Source organism: Leuciscus leuciscus, assembly GCF_965113295.1.
Source record: "Leuciscus leuciscus genome assembly, chromosome: 1".
Classification (NCBI taxonomy): domain Eukaryota; kingdom Metazoa; phylum Chordata; class Actinopteri; order Cypriniformes; family Leuciscidae; genus Leuciscus; species Leuciscus leuciscus.
In genome coordinates this window covers 20,605,317-20,629,306 of record NC_138725.1, presented here as the reverse complement: position 1 = coordinate 20,629,306, position 23,990 = coordinate 20,605,317, and the positions used below count along the sequence as shown (strand labels likewise).

The 23,990-nt window shown below is 38.1% G+C and overlaps 2 protein-coding genes across 3 annotated transcripts in view; one reads left to right on the top strand and one right to left on the bottom strand.

Annotated features, from left to right (window-relative positions):
* LOC309493587 (uncharacterized protein) overlaps positions 1 to 23,990 on the top strand; it is a gene marked incomplete at its 3' end in the record, with an annotated part of 198,508 nt that overhangs the window by 95,088 nt on the left and 79,430 nt on the right. The window lies entirely within an intron of this gene.
* On the bottom strand, positions 16,371 to 23,949 carry LOC309501951 (uncharacterized protein). Of its 2 annotated transcripts, none has more exons than XR_014207061.1 (2): positions 23,323 to 23,949; positions 16,371 to 16,969 (listed from the first exon to the last, which is right to left on the bottom strand). XR_014207061.1 is itself a non-coding variant. In XM_082174249.1 (2 exons), the coding sequence occupies exons 1-2, from the start codon at positions 20,798 to 20,800 to the stop codon at positions 16,903 to 16,905; spliced, it is 957 nt and encodes a 318-aa protein (XP_082030375.1). In that variant the 5' UTR covers positions 20,801 to 21,309; the 3' UTR covers positions 16,371 to 16,902. The 2 variants fall into 2 exon arrangements, 1 of the variants encoding a protein (XP_082030375.1); XM_082174249.1 differs by lacking the exon at positions 23,323 to 23,949 and adding an exon at positions 19,911 to 21,309.

Sequence of the window (23,990 nt, the reverse complement as noted above, 5' to 3'; positions counted from 1 at the left end):
ACATTTTTCGCGCAACTCCTTCTTAATAAGGTTTTTTCTTTTCTGGGCACCGCTCTCAAACTTCCGACTCATTTTTTCTTTTCTGATCACCGCTCTCAAACTTCCGACTAAATTAATGACACGGACACACCCAGTAGCGCAGGAAAGGGAGACCACCCCTGGTGGTGGGCTGTCACTTCACCTGTCACGGGGGAGCTGTCTGTCAGTCTGACTGTCTGACTAACATTGTAAGCAACTATATAGACATTCAGATAATAGCTTTAGAGCCTTGAACACGAGAGAAAAAAAGAAAAAAAAAAAAGAAAAAAAACACCGACCATTGGAGGCCCCTAAACTTGCGAGGCCCCTGGGCTTCAGCCCAGGTAAGCCCGTGCATTAAGGCGGCCTTGATGATCCCGAATATCGGGAGACAAATGGATTGGGCAGACATGATTTTGACCACTTCATTAAGTTTGTTTTTTTGTAAAAAGCCTTTCTTTAAAGGTGCCCTAGAATGTGAAATTGAATTTATCTTGGCATAGTTAAATAACAAGAGTTCAGTACATGGACATGACATACAGTGAGTCTCAAACACCATAGTTTTCTCTTTCTTATTTAAATCTCGTTTTTGAAAAACACCCCTGAAAAACAGGCGAATCTCCACATAACACCAACTGTGACGCAACAGTCGGGATCATTAATATGTACGCCTCCAAAAATTTGCATATGCCAGCCCATGTTCAAGGCCAGGCGAAACTGCGCAGCCGAATCATCAGAAGTTCTGCAGGTGAAGGATCATAGGGAAAATGGCAGATCTATCTCTAATCTATCTATCTATAATCGGATACCGCTACAGTTTAATTCGAAGTTGTTAGTTTGCTCTGCCCATTTCACCACGGACTGTTTTTCTAACCTGGAACAATATCAAGCAGCCAGGCTTCTCTCGGCGTCTCAAACGGACGAAGGGGGCGATTTCAACTAACGTTATATTCCCGCAAGCGGTAAGTAGTGATTTTATTAACGATAATTTACACTGTGTTATCTAGATCCAGCGCGATATTGTTTTTTCCTCGAGAGACATCGTGGCTTGCAAACGAGCGAACGAAGCATGGCAGTTGCTCAGTGTTTGGATGTACAAATGAACACAAAAATATTTGTTTAGCTCCTTCATCCGTGCCTCTGGAGAACCAGTGGGTTATGTGAATTTCTGATGTGTAATTGTTCAAGTTCAGACAGATAATCTTTCTCTCAAAGTCGTTCAACACTGTTTATGCATCAGTAAATCGCGTTGCAGTGATAAGATCTTCATTCACGCGATCAACAGGCTGTCATCTGCTCAATGGTCATCACTGCAACCTTTTATGTGATGGGAATAGATCTAAATACTTAAAAAACTTCTCATGATTCGTTAATCCCGATAGCTGTAATAGTAAAAACGTATAAAAGCTGTAATAGTAAAAGGTTTCCAGATAGTTCGAATGCCAGATTTCATATGCAAGCATGTCAGCCAATCACAGCAGTGGCCGTTTACATTGAAGTCTCACAGCAGACACGCCCCTTCAAACAGAGCGTTCAAATCAGGGGATGAAATCAGGCTAGGAAATATGCCTTTTATTTCTAAATTATAACAACTTTTGATCTAAAAAACATACTAACATTATAAGGGCACCCCAGGAAACATTCTAAAATAATAAAATAATCCATTCTAGGGCACCTTTAAAGTGAATTTCGTTTTGTATTAATTGTATCTTAATTTTAATTAGGGATCGACCGATATGGCTTTTTTTAGTGCCGATACTGATTTAATTTTTTTCATCAGCCTTAGCCGATGACCGATACGGGCTGCCGATTTTCTTGAGCCGATATTTGGAGCCAATACTGCTTTTTCTCCCTCAATTTACATCATAAAAATGACACAATGATCATGATGATTACAAAGGTTACAAGTCTAAATTTAAAAAAGGAACATTTATTGAACTTAAAAAAAAAAACATAGTAAAAACAGGTGAGGTAGAACAAGTAAAAAAAGAGTTCAGTGCTTAAAATACTGAAAATAATTATTTAAGCATAATTAAAAATGAGCAATAGGTACATTTGTTACTGTATTATTAATTCATCTTTGTTAATCTTAGTTAATAAAAATACAGCTGTTCATTTGTTCATGTTATTCACAGTGCATTAGGCTAACTAATGTTAACAAATACAACTTTTGATTTCAATAAGGCTACTATAAATGGTGAAATTAACATTAACAAAGATTAATAAATGCTGTAGAAGTGCAGTTTATTTATAGTTAATGTTATCTAATGTAGTTAACTAGAGTTTAATAAATTGAACTTGATTGTAAAGTGTTACCGATTTGTTATACACCAATTCAGACGTCTGGTGAGTTCAGTGTTGGATATATCAGTTGTTTTAACCATTCATTAAAGTGAATCGGTTCAAAGGAGTCATTAGTGCGTGAATCAGAGGTGTCATTAGCGGACATGTACGTGTTTGTGTGATTATCCTGGCAGTTTAGGACATCGCACAAGATTTGTCTCAGCACAGAAATCATTTCATCACTGGATAGGTTTTGGGGTTTATTGAAAGTGTGGTTTGTGTCAGCTGAATGTGCGGAAAGCTTTTCAAAGAAGAACCCAAAGTTTTTTTTAGCACAATTCACACCCAGCGGTAATTCAGGAAAAAAATCTCCCAGTGCTCCACATGAAACTTCGGTCTTCCGACCTTTTGATTTTGATTAATATGCGCGAGGGAGGGAGAGCAAGACTGAAGACGGTGAGAGTGTGCGCGGCCCGGAGAAGGCTTGCTCTCTCTCTCTCTCTCGTGCGCATGCGTGGGCGTCTGTTGAGTGAGTGTGGAGAGCGTGTGGTGAGTTCGAGTGAGTTTAGTTTTTTTGCCTGCTGTGGCTTTTTTTCTTGGTTGAATATCGCTATTTCTGGTGTTTAATATGCATTGAGTGGATAAAACACAATAGTGTTTTGACCGTTGGTTGGTTGCTAGTGTATCGCCGAGGGCATGGCGGCCCAAGGTGTTGACTCGCTCGGTTCACTAACGCGGCGCCACGGGGTCAAAGTGGTGGCCGCTGCAAGTGTGGAAGATTGCATTTTGGCAATCGGAGAGGTTGTTGGACACAACAGTATTCTATCAGCGTCAAGGATGAGTAATGCTGTTGTTTGTTTTTTGAACACTGTAGAGAATGCAAACAATGTAGTGGAAAGAGGGGTTGTAATTCGTGGCCTGTTTACACCTGTGCTTTCTCTTTCAACTTCTGCTAGAAAAGTTATTCTGTCAAACATCCCCCCTTTTATTAAAGATGAAGCCTTGGTTAAAGGAGCTGTATGTAAGAAATGTATTTCAATTAATCATAAAATGGCCCTGATATGTCACTAGACATTAAGAAATCATGTTCATTTCAAATACTTATATCACTTACAACAGTAGTCCGGCCAGGATATTGTCATTTAAAAGTGATAGTTGCAGCCCTCAACTGATGTTGATGTTGTCATGTTGTGTTTTGGCCTGATGCCCCACCTCCACCTATATACCAATCACAAAGTCAGTAGTGTTTCGGCATCCGGGTTGCCAGCTCTGCTCTAGTTGAAAGTAGGGCTGGGCAAAAAAATCGATTTTTCGATTAATCGTTTTTTTAAAATGTGGTCGATTCAAAATCGATTCTCAAACGCCAAGAATCGATTTTTTTCCATCTTTATGTATTAGTTTTCCTCCACTGTTCATAGGCTTGCAAACTCAATTTTATAGCTAATGCTGTGAGATTTTATGGTAGTTTTATCTAAATCATAAAATAACCTCAATTAGTGCTGCACGTTTAATCATATCGCAATCGCTATGACAAGCCTATACGCAATTAGGCTATATGACCAAAATGCTGCCAAAATGCTGTCGTGACTGTGACAGAAAAACTTGCGATGATATCGTGCGTGCGCACAAGACAGCACAGAATAGAATTATCTTTCGCGCTTGAACGAAGAACACACACAATTATGCCAAAATGTATTTTTGTCGAGTATCTTTATAACTAAGAGCAGTCTTATGACGAACGTGAAGAGTTGTGCCTCGTGAGAGAATGAGTCCGCGTGTGAGTTCCGCGTCTCTGTCAACAGCGGCTGGTCTTAAAGGGACAGTACACTGTAGCCACTAATTATCTCTGTCATTTAAGTTAATCAAAGAACAAAGAGAACAGAGAAAAACACTCACTGCTCTTGAATAAAGAACTTTTGTAACTTTGATTAGTCAATATATAATTTATAATTAATGCAACACAGACTGTTTGATCATTTTATTCAATTTCTGTATGGCCTAGCTGTTAGACAGGAAGGGCACATATTATATTATATGCAACGTTTTTATATGTGGGTTTATGTGAGGATTGTTAACCTGTTTGATCAAGACATGCGACTGTTCTGACTTGTCCAATTTTCAGCATCAATTTTTCATCTTGCATCAAAATCCTGTCTATTCATTGTATGCATTTGAAATATAGAGTTGGGTTCTGTTTTAATGTACCCAAGTGTACCTAAAATAAAAAGAGTTTAATATACAGGTTTGTAGCTCTTAATTTCTTTTTATTAATTAAACAGTTGAAAACTTGTTCACTTTTTTTTCTTTTCTTTTTCTTTTTTTAATAAATATAGGATTTGTATTTAATATTCATTGAATCATTCATGAGTCGAATCGAAATTAATTTAGAATCGAAATTGGAAAAATCGAATCGAGAATCGAAATCGAAAATCGAATCGAGAATCGAAATCGAATCGAATTAGAGCTTGCGAATCGAAATCGAATCGAATTGTAACATCTGAATCGATACCCAGCCCTAGTTGAAAGCTCCTTGTAGCAGCCTACGTTCCTGCTGGATCCTGCAGCCTATCTGGCTGGCAACCTCGAGTCAGGGGGGAGGGGGAGGGGAGACACCGCTCTACAGTAATTTGAAAGTGATTGCAGTACCAGTTTTGGTCACAATCTTACATACAGTTCCTTTAAGGAATTATCACGTTTCGGAAAGTTGGTTGCTCCAGTGAAAAAGATCGCGATCGGGAGTAAATCTGAATTGATCAAACATGTGGTGTCTTTTAGAAGATTCACTTACATGATTTTGAGTCAGAACAGAACAGAACAACTGAATTTAAATCTGAAATTCAGATTTGATGATTTCGACTATACTGTCTATCCACTGATATAATGAAGTGTTTCGGATGTGGAAAAACCGGCCATTTGGCTCGTGCCTGTCCGGAAAATGGGGATACACGTACAAGGCAAGATACGATAGATGAGAGGGTGGTACAAGACGCGGAAAGCGCTGCTGGAACATCTGTGCCAGTACCTGTGAATTCAGCACAGAGTGTCAAGGGCAAAACTAACAAAGTGCCTTGTGAACAAACAGTTCAAACTGTTCAAACCATGATTGAAGTCATGGAAAATAATGATTTGACTGATAAAGATCAAATAAAGTCGAATGTGAGCTTGCTTAAAGAAGCTACTGTAATAGAATTGATGGACACACACAATAGTTCACTGAATTGTTCATCTGATATTGATACTTTATCAGACAATGTAAATTTGTGTGAAGTAGACATGGATCAAGCTGTCTTCAAAACTCCTCTAAAAAGGAAAAAGAAAAATAGAGAAGAAGAATCGAAACAAGCAAGAAAAGAGCAGAAGAATGATACAGATAATTTTGAAAGTGAAAGTGAATTGTCTGATTCTGGTGCTTCAAGTTGCTCACAAAGTGAATGGAAATGTAATGATTACAGTGGTGAAGAAATTAAGAAGTTTTTTAAAGTGACAAAAAATCAGAGAGGGTACAGATTGCTGATTTTTTTCCCAGATCTGAAACGGTTTGCGGAAAGCACTAAGAATCTAATGAGTGAAGGTTGTTTTCTGGATAAAGAAGTATATCGACTGAAAAAATTTGTTTCAAAAATACAAAATCAGTTGAATAATAATGATGACAAAGTGGCATAACTCTTATCTTGACTGTGTGTTTCTGTATAGTTTAATTTTTTTGTTTCCTTTTTTTCTTTGCACATGGCAGATATCCATATAGCATCTTTAAATGTGAACGGAGCCAGAGATGATGTAAAGAGAATGCAAGTGTATGAAACAATGAAACAGAAACAACTTGATGTTCTTTTTTTTTACAAGAAACACACAAATGATCTGAGAGCGCGGGCGGGTACAGATATATACACTAGATGTCGCCTTGGCTACTGCGAAACCGTAGCCAAGGCGACATCTATTGTATATATCTATACCCGCCCGCGCTCTCAGATCACTTGGACGTGGCTGAGTTCAAGAGGTAAAAACGATATAAAAACTGTTCGTTTTCTCACACAAACCGCTCGTTTCGTGTCTTAGGCCATCAATGTGTACTTACGATGGGGAATTGTTTAATTTGGACGACGGGGAATTGTTTTAATTTGGACTCTGTGCATACTCTTTGAGACAAGTGACCATCGACCTGCATTATATGACTGACAGACAAGAACGGTTTGACCTTAAAATATCAAAATTGAAACTACTGCGGAAAAAAAGACACCTACATCTTGGATGCCCTTGAGGTAAGCTAAAACATACCAAAAATTAATTTCAAAGTGAACTATCCCTTTAAGACATTGTTTGTTTATGAAACTCTTCCCACATTGATGGCATGCATACGGCTTCACTCCGGTGTGAACTCTCAAGTGATGATCGAGACGTTGTTTGTTCGAGAATCTCTGTTCACATTGATCACATGAGAACGGCTTCTCTCCTGTATGAACTCTCATGTGAAGCTCAAGACTATGTTTGCGTGTGTAACTCTTTCCACACTGAGTGCAGGTTGTAGATTTCTTGGCTCTTCTTTTCTTTAAAAATGTCTGTTTAGTCTTTGAGCAACTCAAAGGTTTTTCTCCATGTTTGACATGATGTTCCTCCTCCACTTCACTCAGTTCTTCACTCTCCTCCTTCACTTCCATCAGGTCTGAAATCAAAGAAAAACTCATTTTCTAAATAATCAAAATAATTAAAAGAGAGAAATATGGAGTGAATGGTGATAAAAATTATCTCAGATGTAAAATATTACAATAATTTTTATGTTTAAATATTTATGTCTTTTTATAAATTAATTAAACGTCCCTGAATTTCGCATGGATGAGGTACACTGATCTTCCAGGTTATATTAAATATGTTTGATCAATGACACAATTATCTAACATGAAATGAACATTAAAATACACAATACTGCCATATTTTGACACCAACTTTTAGATTGATATTTAATTATGTTAAAAACTACTAAAACGCTTTAATTATTAAGGGCCGTTCACACTAAACGTCGACTTTCATTGACTTCACACACATGTGAAAGTGTGACACAAGAAACACAAGATCAAGTGAATTTCACTGCGAGAAAGAACACAAATCAGAATCAGAATCAGAATCAGAAAGAGCTTTATTGCCAAGTATGCTTGCGCATACGAGGAATTTGTCTTGGTGACAGTAGCTTCCAGTACACATACAATATAAAGTGACAAGACAAGTGACAAGTAACATAGGTATAAATAAAAATAAAAAAAAATAAAAAAAATAAAATAAAATACAAATAAAAGATTATAAATTATAAATATATATAAAGTTATAAGGTGCTATAATGAAATGTCTGAGGGAAGTATTGCACATGTTTGTTCCACAGTAGGGGACCATTTAAGTGTTCATGAGGTAGATGGCCTGGGGAAAGAAACTTTTCCTGTGTCTGGTTGTTTTTGTGCTCGGTGCTCTGTAGCGTCGACCAGACGGTAACAGTTCAAACAGAAAGTGTGCTGGGTGTGACGGGTCCAGAGTGATTTTGCGAGCCCTTTTACTCACTCTGGATGAGTGCAGTACTTTGAGTGTGGGAAGGGTAGTGCCAGTGATTCGCTCAGCAGTCCGAACTATCCGCTGTAGTCTACGGAGGTCGGTTTTGGTAGCAGAGCCGAACCAGACGGTGATGGAAGTGCAGAGGATGGACTGGATGACAGCTGAGTAGAACTGTACGAGCAGCTCCTGTGGCAGGTTGAATTTCCTCAGCTGACGCAGGAAGTACAGTCTCTGTTGGGCTTTCTTCACAATAGAGTCTATGTGAGTGTCCCACTTCAGATCCTGAGAGATGGTGGTGCCCAGGAACCTGAATGACTCTACTGCAGTCACAGTGCTGTCCATGATGGTGAGTGAAGGGAGTGCAGGGGGGTTTCTCCTGAAGTCCACGATCATCTCCACTGTTTTGAGCGTGTTCAGCTCCAGGTTGTTATAACTGCACCAAAGAGCCAGCTGCTCCACCTCCTGTCTGTACGCAGACTCGTCACCGTTCCGGATGAGTCCGATAACAGTAGTGTCGTCCGCAAACTTCAGGAGCTTGACAGAGGTGTCTTTAGAGGTGCAGTCATTTGTGTACAGGGAGAAGAGCAGTGGTGAGAGAACACATCTCTGTGGAGCACCGGTGCTGATGGTGCGGCTGTCGGACGTGATTTTGCCCATTCTGACTAGCTGTTGTCTGTCTGTCAGAAAGCTGGTGATCCATTGACAGATGGAGCTAGGGACAGAGAGCTGCAAATGTTTGCAGTAAAGCAGTAGATTGTAAATTTGTACATTTTGGAATTATTATTATTTGTTATATATGTTTGTAAAAATACGCACAAAATTCTGGTAAAATTCAGGTAAAATTGTTACAAATTGTAAACCATATATAAAATAAATATAAAATAAAACAGTTAAAATATTTAAATGGAGTTTGACCTGATGTTGACAATCAATATGAAACCTCCCTTTACTGACCATTTGTATATAAAAAAAACAGAAACTTATGCAGCCATTTCGTAGTTTAATTGATTATCTAAAAGTGATGAAGTGCTTGAATGTTTCTAACATGAATGTTCTTCAGCATCATGAATGAAAGAAGAATAAACACCAACCTCTTTGTTCTTCAGGATCTTCAGTGTGTTTCATTCTGCAGGGTTCTGGATCACTCATGTTCTCACTGTCCTCTTTAATAAACTCAGTCTTTGCAGATTTCAGCTCTTCCTGATGCTCTGATGCTCGTCTTCACTTGTAACTGATGGGAATTTACAGCATTTATTGGAGAATTGCAGTGGGAGGAGCTTCACTGATGATGAATTACAGTGGGAGGAGCTTCACTGATGATGTGACTGCTGTGGGAGGATCTGATCTGGCAAAATCTAAATTCTCCCAAATATAAATAATGATAAGAAAAAGAGTTAACAGAAGTAAATCTACAGATTTGTCACTATCAAATACCCTCAAGTCTGTTGACACCAATGAAATGAGTTTTAAGTGTCAATTTACAGGCGATCTGAAGACATCAGCATAATAAATGAGGTGAAAACAGGAACTATTGTCATGAAATAAAGAGTGTTTTCAGCAGATCTGTTAATATTGATGAGCCTCAGACTATCAACACTCATTCAACAAGCCATTCAGGATCATCAGCAGATCATCTCACTTTATTCTGAGTGTTTGCTGTTAGAAACACATTATTTGAGTCAGGATAGATGATAAAAGCCTGTAAAACTGCTCTATTGATAGACAATATAACATGGATAAATCATCAATAATAAAACAAAATAATTCAATAAATAGGCCTATGTAACCCGTCTTGTCTGTCTGCGTTGTGTTCTGGGTTGTTTTCAAGTAGACACAGGGGCACGGGCTGTCACAATGCAGTTTATTCTCTGCGGTCATAAACAATATGGCAGTGAGTGTTGCGTGGCATCAGGTTAGCATCTCAGTCAAATCCTGCATTGCTCTGACTATACTCATATTAATCATATTTAACCTCTTTCCATAAGGAAAAAACTACATACAATTGTAATCAAAACAAATACCAAAAAAAATATCACAGATATTCCCAATAGGAAAACACATTGTAAATTTCCCCTCAGCCATACATTAATTTCAACATGCATATAAAAACACAGAATTACCTTCCCCTCAGTCATGCATGTAAAACCATTGTGTAAACTACACATATATTCATTCATCTCGAACAAATATGCACATAAAAAAAACATACCTGCGGTCATAAACAATATGGCAGTGAGTGTTGCGTGGCATCAGGTTAGCATCTAAAAAAGATAGCATCACGTCAATGCAATGTTAATGGCCTGCCAGACAGCTAGCTTAACACGTGCTGCGGCAGCTACCGGACTGCAATTAACATATAAAAAACACAATATCGCGGCTCATAGTTCATTAAAACTACTGCAAGATTCACTCGTCATCATAGGCACTCTTACACGGTAATAAATCAACAAATAAATTATAACAGCAACTTATATATCCGTTTTATTATCGGAGAGACCTGACGTGAACTCACCTCAGTCAAATCCTGCTTTGCTCTGACTGAGGTCAGCCTTGCGCTGCACAAATCCCCGTCCGCTGACGTCACACGCACACACACACTGCTCTAACCCGACACGCAGGTAGGATGAACCCAAGACAAAACTCCCAGTAATACAAAAAGGAATATTCTTGGTGGAATTCATAAGTATACAGATAAACCTGCTACACCTATCCTATCTTTATGAACCTCTACAGGCAAATAACTACAACACCATAATATGTGAATGTAAATATAGTTTGACTTTATAAAAACTATTAATTGCAATAAAGTAATTCCATAATTAACATGTTACAGATTTGTGTCTACAGAAACTACAGGGGCAATATGAAGTGTTAGAATAGACATCAATTTTAATAAGTAAATGTAATCTGCCAAAGATAAATGTCGGCACTATTAAAGTGTGAAAGTGACTTTTTCAATCACATTCGCATTCAACCACAGTTACGCTAGCAGTCACTGTCGTTCTGCCTCTGGATATAGTCCAGTCACGTTCTGTGGAGTACCGCCTCTTTTTGGGCGATTTCACTCTGGCCGATAATCGCCCAGTGTTCCCATAGACTTCCCTACAAATATTGTATTTTAATGACTATTTAACTGATCATGTAGAATAATACATCAACGAACATGATAATATATTCAGCACATGGTTTCAAAGGTTATTAAATACAAACATTAAATCAGTTTATGTAATCACTTAACATGCATAATTTAATTGCCTCAAAACCTCAAAGCCATATAAATATTAATATAGGTTTAGGAAGGATGGTTGGAAAACAAGCATGCTCTTAAACATGTTGCATAACAACAATAACAGCAGGAGGTTGGCACAGCTGTACTGTGACTGGACTGGAGATGGAGGAAAGAGATGGAGGAAAGAGATAAGGGGAAAGATGGAAAGGGAAAGAAGGTAGGAAGTAAAAATGAAAATTGTATGAAGAAAAGGAAGTCTAGCACACTAGGTACAAGAAGTAACTCGGATTTGAGTGGTGGGGAGAGTGATATGGGTACATTTGAGGAACAGGATGACAAAGATTATAAAGTAGTTATCAAGTTTAGGGAGGAAGGTGGAGTAGAAGGTATAAATCCGGTTAGACTGACATCAGCTTTAAAAAAAGGCGATTGGTGATATAATTGCAGCAAGGGTGTTAAGAAATGGGAGTTTATTGATTACTTGTAAAGACATGGATCAGAGGGATCGGGCACTCAAGCTGGAAAGAATGGTGCAGTTTCAGGTGGAGAGTGCTGTATCTGATCAGGGAAAGACGAAATGGAGTAAGGGGGTGATTACAGGTATTCCAGTGTGTGTAGGGATGGAAGAGGTGAAGGCTAATATAAGGGGTGGGATAATGATGAGTGAACAAAGACTTCAAACAACAAGAGAAGGAATTAAGGAGGATAGTCAGTCAGTTTTGTTACAGTTTGAGGGAGAGGCCCTCCCAAAGAAAGTAACAATTGGTTATACGAGTTACTTTTTAAGACCTTACGTGCCAAAACTACTGAGATGCTATAACTGTCAGCGGTTTGGACATGTAGCCGTAATGTGCAGGGAGACAAGAAGGTGTGCCAGATGTGGAGGAAATCATAGTTATGGTCAGTGTGGGAAAGGTGTATCACCTAAATGTTGTAACCGTGTAGGTGCTAATATTGTGGCTAATGGAGGATGTGCAGTGATGAAGGAAGCGGTACATGTACAACAAGTGAGAGTATGGCAGAAGGTGTCATATGCAGAAGCAGTTACAATGCTCCGAAACAGACAACAGGAACCAACAGTGTGGATAGTGTATAGAAAGAAACAAATAAAACAGAATGAGGGGAATATGATGCAAGTAAATGTAAGGAAACTAGTGACATTTATAACTGGTATGATTAATGGTACAGCAAATGTAAAATCAAAGACTGAGAGAATACAGTTGATAGTTATGGCAGCAGAGTGACATTTGGATGTAATGGGGCTGACATGGGAAACCGTGAAAGATGACCTCAAACATCAGTCTAGTCAGGAAATATGGGTTGGTTGATATTAACACAATGGAGACATGGTGTTATTAATACAATGGAATGCCGTAAGCTTGGAAGCAAATGGACAACAGTTTAAAAGCTTTATTGATGAAGTGGTACAAAAGCCAGATGTTATTTGTATCCAGGAGACCTGGCTTAGACCAAAACTAGATTTTGTGATACAAGGGTATGTGTCTGTTCGTCGAGATATAAATGAAGGAGGTGGGGGAGGATGTGCTACATTTATTAAATGGGGACTCCCATATAGGATCCTGGGATTGGGAAAGGAGTTGGAATATATGGTGGTGGAAGTGTGGGTAGGACTGGACAGTGTAGCTATAATTAACTATTACAATCCATGTAAGGAATTGTAATTAGACAAAATAGAAGATATTGAGGGACAGGACAGACGAAAGGTAGTGTGGTGTGGGGATTTTAACACTCACAGTCCACTTTGGGGTGGGAAAAAGTTGGATCAAAATGGTCGGGTGATAGAGTTGTTGGATTTGAAAGGATTGGTGTGTCTTAATGATGGTAGAGGAACAAGGAATGATATGGTTTCAGGAAATGAGGCTGCACTAGACCTTACTATTACATCTAATGATATAGCAAGGTTATGTGAAAGGGAGATATGGGAGGGGTCGACAGTAGGAAGTGATCATTTTCCTATATTATGCTCAATTAGAATGCGGGAAGAAAAACATTCTGAAGAGGGAGTAGGGAGATGGGTGTTTGGTCAGGCTAATTGGGCAAAATTCAAGGAGTTATGTGAGGAAAGGTTAACTGGCGAGGTTAGAGATATGGATATTGATAGAGAGTATAGTAGTTTCCTGGGAATTGTTTGAGTGGTGGCAGATGAATCTATTCCCAAGATTTCTGGGAAAAGGAAAAGGAAAGCAGTTCCATGGTGGACAGAGGAATGCAGAGAAGTAGTAGAAAGTAGGAATAGGACTTTCAGGCAATTGAGACGAACCCATAATTATGAGCATTTATTACAGTATAAAAGTCTATTTAACGGATCTTCAATCGCCCTATAATCCATTGCGCTCTTTAAGATCAATAAATTCGAGGCTTTTGGTCATACCTAGGATATCCAGATCAACCAAAGGAGGGAGAGCATTTTCACATTTGGCTCCGAAACTCTGGAATAGCCTTCCTGATACTGTTCATTGCTCAGACTCGCTCTCCCAGTTTAAAACTAGATTAAAGATGCATCTTTTCGGCCAGGCATTCATATAATATTTTTTATCTTACATTTCAAACTACAATCCGGCCTCTAGTTCATAAATGCCAGAGGAGAACTGGCCCCCCGACTGAGCCTGGGTTCTCCCAAGGTTTTTTTTTTTCTCCATTAGGTCACCTGATGGAGTTTTAGGACACCATTAGGTCACTTGATGGAGTTTTTCGGTTCCTTGCCACTGTTGCCTTTGGCTTGCTCAGTTGGGGATATTTTATTTTATTTTATCAATCAATAAATTCCACTAGAAACAAACCTTGTTGTATTATTTTAATTAATACTGTGAAGCTGCTTTGATACAATCTGTATTGTGAAAAGCGCTATACAAATATACTTGACTTGACTTGACTTAAAAGGGCTCAAGCATTAGTAAGAAAGACCATGCGCCAGGCTAAGAGGAATTATTGGCATCAGTTCTGCAGCTCAATAGGCAGAATGACACTGGTGGGAGAAGTATGGGGGGGAGAAGTATGGGGGGGGGGGGGGGGGGGGTGATAAGGAAGATGGGGGGTGTGATGAGGGAATGGGACTACACTGTACTGGTCAGTGAGGAGAAAACCAGGAAGGATCCTACAAAACCTGCTAGCTATAGACCTATTGCATTAACTTCTCATGTAGGTAAAATTATGGAACATATGATTACAGATAGACTGGCTTATTTTTTGGAGAAGAGGAAATTAATTTCATAATTGCATGTGGATTCAGGTAGGGTAGAGGGACAATGGATCCAGTGCTTTGCCTGGAAGATGAAATAAGGAAATCCCAGGTTAATAGGGAAACAGTGGTGGCAGTCTTCTTAGATGTTGAGAAGGCATACAATATAATGTGGAAAGAGGGGTTGTTGATTAATTAGATATTTTGGGAGTAGGAGGAAGGGCCTTTAACTGGGTGAAGGATTTTCTGTATGGACGATCTATTTAGATGAGAAAAGGGAAAGAAATATCTGGTAGCTATCTTGTGGAAAATGGGACCCCTCAGGGTAGTGTTATTAGTCCTTTGCTTTTCAACATCATGATAAATGATGTATTTTCAGATGTAGGGCCTGGGATTGGAAAATTGTTGTTTGCGGATGATGGGGCCTTGTGGAAAAGGGGAAGGAACATAAAATATACAGTAAGTAAGGTCCAGGAAGCAATAGGGCTGGTAGAACTGTGGTCAATGAGATGGGGTTTTAGATTTTCAAAAGAAAAAAAACATAAGTCATTTTCTTTACAAGGAAAAATGTGGGGGAAGATAATAATCTTAAGTTATATGGGCAAGAGTCTTTTGATGCTAGGTTAACATGGGCAGGCCACATAGAGAAAGTTATAGTAAAGTGTAAAAAGGTATTAAATGTAATGAGGTGTCTGGCAGGAGTGGACTGGGGGGTGAGTAGGCAATCACTGAGGGATCAGTCAGACCACCTTGACTCTGCAGTTAAGGAGGGAACAGCTGGCAGTCAATTATTGGGTAAATATACAAGGGAATTATAGGTCTCACCCCTCAAAGGCAGTAATTCAGGCATGCTGGGAGCATGAAGAGATTAAAAGTCAGAGTTTTGGATGGGTGGCTGATGTTATAGGAAAAGAGATGGTGCTGGAGGGAAGGGAATTTAGTTCAACAGTTCCGATGCCAGTCAGACCACCGTGGCTGCTAGTACAACCCAGTGTGGACCTGCAGATACTGATCTGCATCAAGAAAAGAGTACAGGGGGAGTGGATATATGTGAAGTACTTTATAATCATCTGAATAGGGAGTATAATGGATATCTGGATATGTACACAGAGGGATCCAAGGATCCTCAATATGGACAAACTGGGACTGCATTCGGAGTACCAAAGATGGGGATCAAGGTGCAAAAGAGACTGTCTGATCATTTATCCATATTTACGGTGGAGATGTATTTAAATATTGGTATTTGGTTGGCATTACAGTGGGTAGAAGAAGTTAGAGCAGATAAAGTTGTAATTTGCTCCGACTCTAGTGCAGTTCTAAAGAGTTTGCAATCATTCAAGTCACAATCAAGGCAGGACATGGTACTGTATATGAGGCAGCCTACTAGAATGTTACACACGGGTTTGTCAATTGGGATGAGGGTAAAGTTTACAAGGCTTCCAGCACATGTTGGCGTCAAAGGAAATGAAATGGTAGATGGTTTGGCAAAACAAGCCAGTAAAAGGGAAGTTGTTGAAATGTCCATTTCAATTAGTAAAGCAGAAGCTAAAAATCTGGATGAAAATTATGGAAAGTGGCAGAGATGTTGGGATTTTTGGGGGGGATGTTGGGTTTTTATATTTATTAAAATACTTATTTTTTTATTTAATTTTTGGTTGGTCCAGTGAAATATTTTGCAGGGCAAGTAAACATCTGAACCAGAATGAACCTGTAGACAAACTCATTTGTGTTTAGCCCTGCAAATATCAAGACCTGCCACTTTTGTTATAAAATAAAGGTTTGTTACAGGGAAAAAAATAAAGTAATATTAAAACTAGGAATTTCACTTGGCCTGCCCTACAACTCAAAGCTGGAGCTGGTGTTGTTTAAAGTTCATAGTAATTGTTCTGACTTCATGAAGCCTCATGGTGTGAATGAAACATCAGACTGACTAGAACAAACTCTTTGAAATGTATATATGATACTGGATATCAAGGGTGAAAACTGTTAGTAATGTAGACAGACAGCAGTCTCATTCAATGTCAGTCATTTGTGGGTGAAATATAATTTAGTTAGGCATTTAACATTTAAATCATGGAAAGTTTAAAAAGCAATCATATCAGGATACTTAATGACTTTCAGAACTAAAATTATTCCTGATTCAAGCAGAATCAGCAAAAAATAAGTAAATGGACAATAACAATGAGATGTTGATAAATTGAGTAAAGAGTTTAATCAATCATTATATGAAGAAAATACAAACATTAAGTAAAAGTGAAGAAGGAGACAGATCTCTCTCTTTACTGGCTTACAAGAGCCAAAGCATCTCAAGAGAAGAAGAGAAGAAAAGAGTGCAGTTTCAAAGATACATGAAAGTATATATTGCATTTCCAAGAGTAGAAGTAGAAGAGAAACTACATGTTCTGATGAAAAACAATGAAGAACGAGTAAAAAATTTACATCAGATTCATGTCTCTCTTAAAAGTGTTATGGTCTCTTCTTCAGCTCCTGAACTTTGCCTTCAAAAGATTTTTCCAGTGTGAATTTTCTGGTGCTCTTTCAGTTCATCTTCTGTAGTGAAGGACTTCCTGCATTTTGCTTCTTCCCAGTGTGAACTCTCATGTGAATCTTCAGACTTGATTTTCATGTGAAGCGTTTCTTACACTGAGGGCAGGAGACAGATTTTTTGGCATCTGTTTTTCCTTTCTTGTTCACGTCCATCAGATCTATAAGAAACATTAAATCAAGTGAGTTTCAATGGACTATTTTATGCAAACAACTTGCTAATCATGTCTTACTCATGTAGTTAAAGTAGTAGTGGGCGATTACGAAACACTGCTTCACGAAGCTCAGACACCTTTATGAATCTTTGTTTCAAATCATGTTCAGATTTGTGGTGGTTCAGAGCGTGTATCAAACTGCGAAAGTCATGTGATTTCAGTAAACGAGGCTTCTTTGCCTAATAAGCGTTTAGAAACGTCAATGATCTCTGTGAACCCATCATGCAGTTAACCATTGAACAAGTGTCTGGGTTTTGCCTGATCTCTGATCAGTTTTAAACATTTGTATACATTTTAATGAGACTTGTATAATAATAATAAAATATTAGTAGTTGATAGTCTCTTATTCGCCTGTTTAGCTGAGCAATCCATGCAAAAAACAAAAAGAGCCCTGAAAATGTATTAAAACCCCCATTTTATACAGATACTTAATATTTATGATATTAGATGATTTGTTGATTGCATTTGATTGATTAATTACCCTCAATAACACATTTGCAATAGTTTGTAAAAGGTGTTTTTATGCATGAGTTGTTGCATTACACTCTTTTAAAAAAGTTCTATGTCAAAATAATTTAATGTTTAATTTTTATTCTTGACCTGAAACAATGTAAATCTGGTGAGCGTCAGCATGACGAATGAATAAAGAATCAAGAATAAACGGCAATCTCTTTGTTCTTCAGTAGCATGATGTTTCATTTTCTTAAATTGTTTCTGATTATCAAAACAAACTTAAATTAACTAGGGAACTAATTGCTGATATCGATCATGAAAATAAACAATTAGTGAAGCTCAAGGTAATTTCGGGAGGAGTGAACCCATCTAATATTCACCTCGCTCTGGCATCAGCTGTTCTGGCGTCCCTCCACCTCCCCAACTCCACCTGCATAATTTAGGCATCTTGCTACTATACTCATCATCCAAGCAGTATTAGTCCCACTGGGGGGTGTATATAAGCTCCAGTTGAAGCTGCTTCCATAGAAAAACACTTCTATGGCCAAAACGCATCTGGAAATGATTGGTGCATGGTGAGCATGCGAACCATGTTATTGGAAATTATCGGATATTTATTTTAAATGTATTATTAATTTGTGATTAAGTTTCTAAAATTACTTTAATGTCGTTTAGCCAGGCAACAGACAAGTGACCAATCCTGAGTGGCGATGTCACTACACACTAGTGATGTTACATTTGTGAACGAATCGTTCTTTTTGAAAGAATCTTTTAGGTGAACGAATCGTTCTTGTTCACGTAATCCATTGACGTAATCCATCGAGTAGCTCTGTGGACGAGTAGCTAAAATGTTAATTGTGGAAGAAAACCTTGTGCTTTGATTTCAACTTATTTTATTATTTTAATGAGTGAATTAGGCACACATTTTAATAAAGCCAAATAATTTTTTTGTTACAAGTAAATATGTTTGTTGACTTGAGACATAACACATAAGACACTATTTTTCGCCCCCTGCTGGCATATTTATGTAATATGAAGAAATTGTCACTGAATGAATCAATGAACGAATCATTTTGGTGAACGAACTGAACCAACCCTAACGATTCTCTGGAAATAATAAAAATTTCCACCACTAGTACAAACACACACATTACCATCACGGTTCGACACGGTTAGCCAAGTGTGCTGAGAGTTCAGGGCCGAGAACGGTTTGTAATTGTGCCGTGCCGTACCAGCTCAAGTGGAAACACAACTGGAACCTTTTCTGAAGGTGGAAAAGTCGTCAAGTATATTTGTATAGCGCTTTTCACAATACAGATTGTATCAAAGCAGCTTCACAGTATTAATTAAAATAATACAAGGACTGTTTCTAGTGGAATTTATTGATTGATAAAATAAAATAAAATATCCCCAAAATATCCCCAACTGAGCAAGCCAAAGGCAACAGTGGCAAGGAACCGAAAAACTCCATCAAGTGACCTAATGGTGTCCTAAAACTCCATCAGGTGACCTAAGGCCGGATTGTAGTTTGAACTGTAAGATTAAAAGTATTATATGAATGCCTGGCTGAAGAGATGCGACTTTAATCTAGTTTTAAACTGGGAGAGCGAGTCTGAGCAACAAACAGTATCAGGAAGGCTATTCCAGAGTTTTGGAGCTAAATGTGAAAATGCTCTCCCTCCTTTGGTGGATCTGGATATCCTAGGTATGACCAAAAGCCTCGAATTTATTGATCTTAAAGAGCGCGATGGATTATAGGGCAATAGAAGATCCGTTAAATAGACTGGAACTAAGCCGTTTAAGGCTTTATAAGTCAGTAGCAATACCTTGTAAATAATACGGTACTTTATAGGTAACCAATGTAGTGATGATAAAATCGGTGTTATATGATCATATTTTCTTGATCTAGTAAGAACTCTAGCGGCGGCATTTTGGACCAACTGTAGCTTGTTTATTGAGGATGCAGGACAACCAGCTAATAAAGCATTACAGTAATCTAGTCTCGAGGTCATGAATGCATGAACTAGCTTTTCTGTAGCTCAGTGGTAAGAGCATTGCGTTAACAACGCAAGGTTGTGGGTTCGATCCCAGGGGATTGCACACACCTATGTATAAATGCATAGGATAATGCAATGTAAGTCGCTTTGGATAAAAGCGTCTGCCAAATGCATAAATGTAAATGTAAACTAGCTTTTCTGCATCAGAAACTGATAGCATGTTACGTAACTTAGCAATGTTTCTAAGGTGGAAAAAGGCTGTTTTTGTAACATATGAAATATGATTTTCAAAAGACAGGTTACAATCGAGTATAACACCCAGGTCTTTTACTGTAGAGGATAAAGTAACAGGACATCCTACTATGTTAAAGTTGTATTGTAAGAGGTTAAAAGCAGCTTTTGTTTATCAGCACATAAAGATGAACAACTTAACTTACCGTGATCTCAGACTGCGCTGATGTGGTTTCTCCACTGCATGGATCTTCATGTGTCGCCTCAGTTGAGTTATAATAGAGAAACTCTTTCCACACTGATCACACGTGTGCGGCTTCTCTCCAGTGTGGATGCTCTCATGTATTTTCAGAGTTGTTAAATGACTGAATCTCATGTCACAGTGTGAACACTTGTAAGGTTTCTCTCCAGTGTGGATCCTCTCATGTCTTTTCAGAGTTGTTAACTGATTGAATCTATTGTCACAGTGTGAACACTTGTAAGGTTTTTCTCCAGTGTGAATTCTCTGGTGCAGTTTTAAACTGTTTGCTGTAGTAAAAGTTTTCTCACACTCAAAGCACATGTACTCTCTCACGCCAGTATGAATTTTCTCATGTGCATGTAAATGTTGCCGCAGTGAAAAACTCTTTCCACATACAGAACATGAATGTGGTTTCTCCTTCGTATGAACTCTCAGGTGTGTCTTCAGATTTGATGCCCAGAGAAATGTTTTCCCACACTGACCACATGTGAACGGCTTCACTCCGGAGTGGATCCTCGTGTGAACATTAAGGTATGAAGGTCGACTGAAACTTTTCCCACATTGATTGCATGGGAACGGCTTCTCTCCGGTGTGGATCATCATGTGAACATTAAGGAGTGTTGATTGACTGAAACTATTCCCACATTGATTGCATGTGAACGGCTTTTCTCCAGTGTGAACTCTCATGTGAATCTTAAGAGATTTTTTGTTTGAGAATCTCTTTTCACACTGATCACACATGAACGGCTTCTCTCCGGTGTGGATCCTCATGTGACTTTCAAGGTGTGTCGATCGGCTGAAACTATTCCCACACTGATCACATGTGAACGGCTTCTCTCCGGTGTGGATCCTCATGTGACGCTCAAGACTGTGTTTACATTTACATTTTACATTTAGTCATTTAGCAGACGCCCTTATCCAAAGCGACTTACAAATTAGGACTAAGTTCAGCGAGTCATCATAAAGAGGCAAAAGCAACAACAATGCAGGAAGTGCTCAAAATACGAAGTTCTGGTATTATTCAGAGTAGCATAAGCCTGATAAGTGATGTTTCAAAGGGAAAGGATTTTTTTTTTATTTTTTTTTTATTTATTTTTTTTTTATAAGGTTAAGTGCTCACGGAAGAGATTGGTTTTCAGCTTTTTTTTGAATGTTGTCAGGGATTCTGCATTCCGGATGAGGGTGGGGAGAGCGTTCCACCAGCATGGAACTGTAAATGAGAATGTTCTGGAAAGTGATTTTGTGGCTTTCTGTGATGGAACCACGAGACGTCGCTCGTTGACCGATCGTAGGTGTCTGGTAGGGATGTAGACTCGTAGGAGTGAGTGAAAGTAGGAGGGAGCTGAGCCTGTGATAGTTCTGTAAGCAAGCGTCAGAGCCTTGAACTTGATGCGAGCAGCAGCATCATTTTGATTGTGAAACTCTTTCCACACTGATCACATGTGAACGGCTTCTCTCCGGTGTGGATCCTCATGTGACGCTCAAGACTTTGTTTGGTTGTGAAACTCTTTACACACTGAGTGCAGGTTGTAGATTTCTTGGCTCTTCTTTTCTTTAAAAAAATATTTTTAGTCTTTGATCGACTCAAAAGTTTTTCTCCAGGTTTGACATGATGTTCCTCCTCCACTTCACTCAGTTCTTCACTCTCCTCCTCCACTTCACTCAGTTCTTCACTCTCCTCCTCCACTTCACTCAGTTCTTCACTCTCCTCCTTCACTTCACTCAGTTCTTCACTCTCCTTACTCTCTTCCATCGGGTCTGAAATCAAAGAAAAACTAATTTTCTGATTTTCTAAATAATCAAAATAATTAAAAGAGAGAAATATGGAGTGAATGGAGATAGAAATTATCCCAGATGTAACAGTTTTATAAATTAAACGTCCCTGAAACTTTCCATGAGTGAGGTACACTGATCTTCTAGTTATTGTTTTTTAAACATTATAGGCACAAATCCCATGTTTCTGTCGTGAGAACTATTAAATATGTTTGATCAATGACACAATTACCTAACATGAAATGAACATTAAAATACACAATACTGACATATTTTGACACTAACTTTTACATTTATATATAGTTATGTTAAAAACTACTAAAACGTTTTAATTATTAAGGGCTATTATCACACTAAACTTCTACTTCCATTGACTTTACACACATGTAAAAATTGTGACACAAGAAACACAAGATCAAGTGAATTTCACTGCGAGAAAGAACACAAATGTTTGCAGTAAAGCAGAGTAGATTGTAAATTTGTACATTTTGGAATTATTATTATTTGTTATATACAGTGCTATGCATAAGTTTAGACACCCATACTAAAGTTGACTAAAAAGAGGAATAAAAAATCATCTTTTGGAAACTGAACTTAATGCCTTAATTTAAAAAAATAGGAAAAATCCAACCTTTAAGGAAACCAATTTTCTTTGTGAATGAATAATGTATCGTAAATAAATAAATATTCTTCCTTAAAATACAGAGTGCATAAGTTTGGACACCCCTATGTTAAATTCCCATAGAGGCAGGCAGATTTTTATTTTTAAAGGCCAGTTACTTCATGGATCCAGGATACTATGCATCCTGAGAAAGTTCCCTTAGCCTTTGGAATTAAAATAGCCCCACATTATCACATAGCCTTCACCATACCTAGAGATTGGCATGGTTTTATTTCAGTTAGCCTAATAGCTGGTTTGATTTGCATTGAGAGATGATCTTATGGAAAGTACTCCATGCCAATCTCTAGGTATGGTGAAGGCTATGTGATGATGTGGGGCTATTTTAATTCCAAAGGCCAAGGGAACTTTATCAGAATGCATAGTACCCTGGATCCATGAAGTAACTGGCCTTTAAAAATAAAAATCTGCCTGGCTCTATGGGAATTTAACATAGGGGTGTCCAAACTTATGCACCCTGTATTTTAAGGAAGAACATTTATTTATGATACATTATTCATTCACAAAGAAAATTGGTGTCCTTAAAGGTTGGATTTTTCCAAATTTTTTTAATTAAGGCATTAAGTTCAATTTCCAAAAGAAGATTTTTTATTCCTCTTTTTAGTCAACTTTAGCATGGGTGTCTAAACTTATGCATAGCACTGTATGTTTGTAAAAATACGCACAAAATTCAGGTCAAATTCTGGTAAAATTGTTACAAATTGTAAACCATATAAAATAAATGTAAAATAAAACAGTTCAAATATTTAAATGGAGTTTGACCTGATGTTGACAATCAAAATGAAACCTCCCTTTACTGACCATTTGAATAAACTTTTGCAGTCATTTCATAGTTGAACTGTTTATCTAAAAGTGAAGAAGTGCTTGAATGTTTCTAACATGAATGTTCTTCAGCATCATGAATGAATGAAGAATAAACACCAACCTCTTTGTTCTTCAGGATCTTCAGTGTGTTTCATTCTGCAGGGTTCTGGATCACTCATGTTCTCACTGTCCTCTTTAATAAACTCAGTCTTTGCAGATTTCAGCTCTTCCTGATGCTCTGATGCTCGTCTTCACTTGTAGCTGATGGGAATTTACAGCATTTATTGGAGAATTGCAGTGGGAGGAGCTTCACTGATGATGAATTACAGTGGGAGGAGCTTCACTGATGATGTGACTGCTGTGGGAGGAGCTGATCTGGCAAAATCTAAAATATATCAGTTACTGAGTTTTTTTGTTTTGTTTTTTTGCTCATGGACAACAGAATATAATAATGTAAATTCTCCCAAATATTAATAATGATAAGAAAAAGAGTTATAAGCATAAACAGAAGTAAATCTACAGATTTGTCACTATCAAATACCCTCAGTCTGTTGACACCAATGAAATGAGCTTTAAGTGTCAATTTACAGGAGATCTGAATACATCAGCATAATAAATGAGGTGAAAACAGGAACTATTGTCATGAAATAAAGAGTGTTTTCAGCAGATCTGTTAATATTGATGAGCCTCAGACTATCAACACTCATTCAACAAGCCATTCAGGATCATCAGCAGATCATCTCACTTTATTCTGAGTGTTTGCTGTTAGAAATACATTATTTGAGTCAG

Bases quoted from the DNA above. Each gene is read 5' to 3' on its own strand.
- LOC309501951 (XM_082174249.1), bottom strand. From the start codon at position 20,800: ATGAGGATCCACACCGGAGAGAAGCCGTTCACATGTGATCAGTGTGGG. The intron at 16,970-19,910 runs GTAAGTTAAGTT...TGTTTCTTATAG, and splicing joins CAGCGCAGTCTGAGATCACG to ATCTGATGGACGTGAACAAG.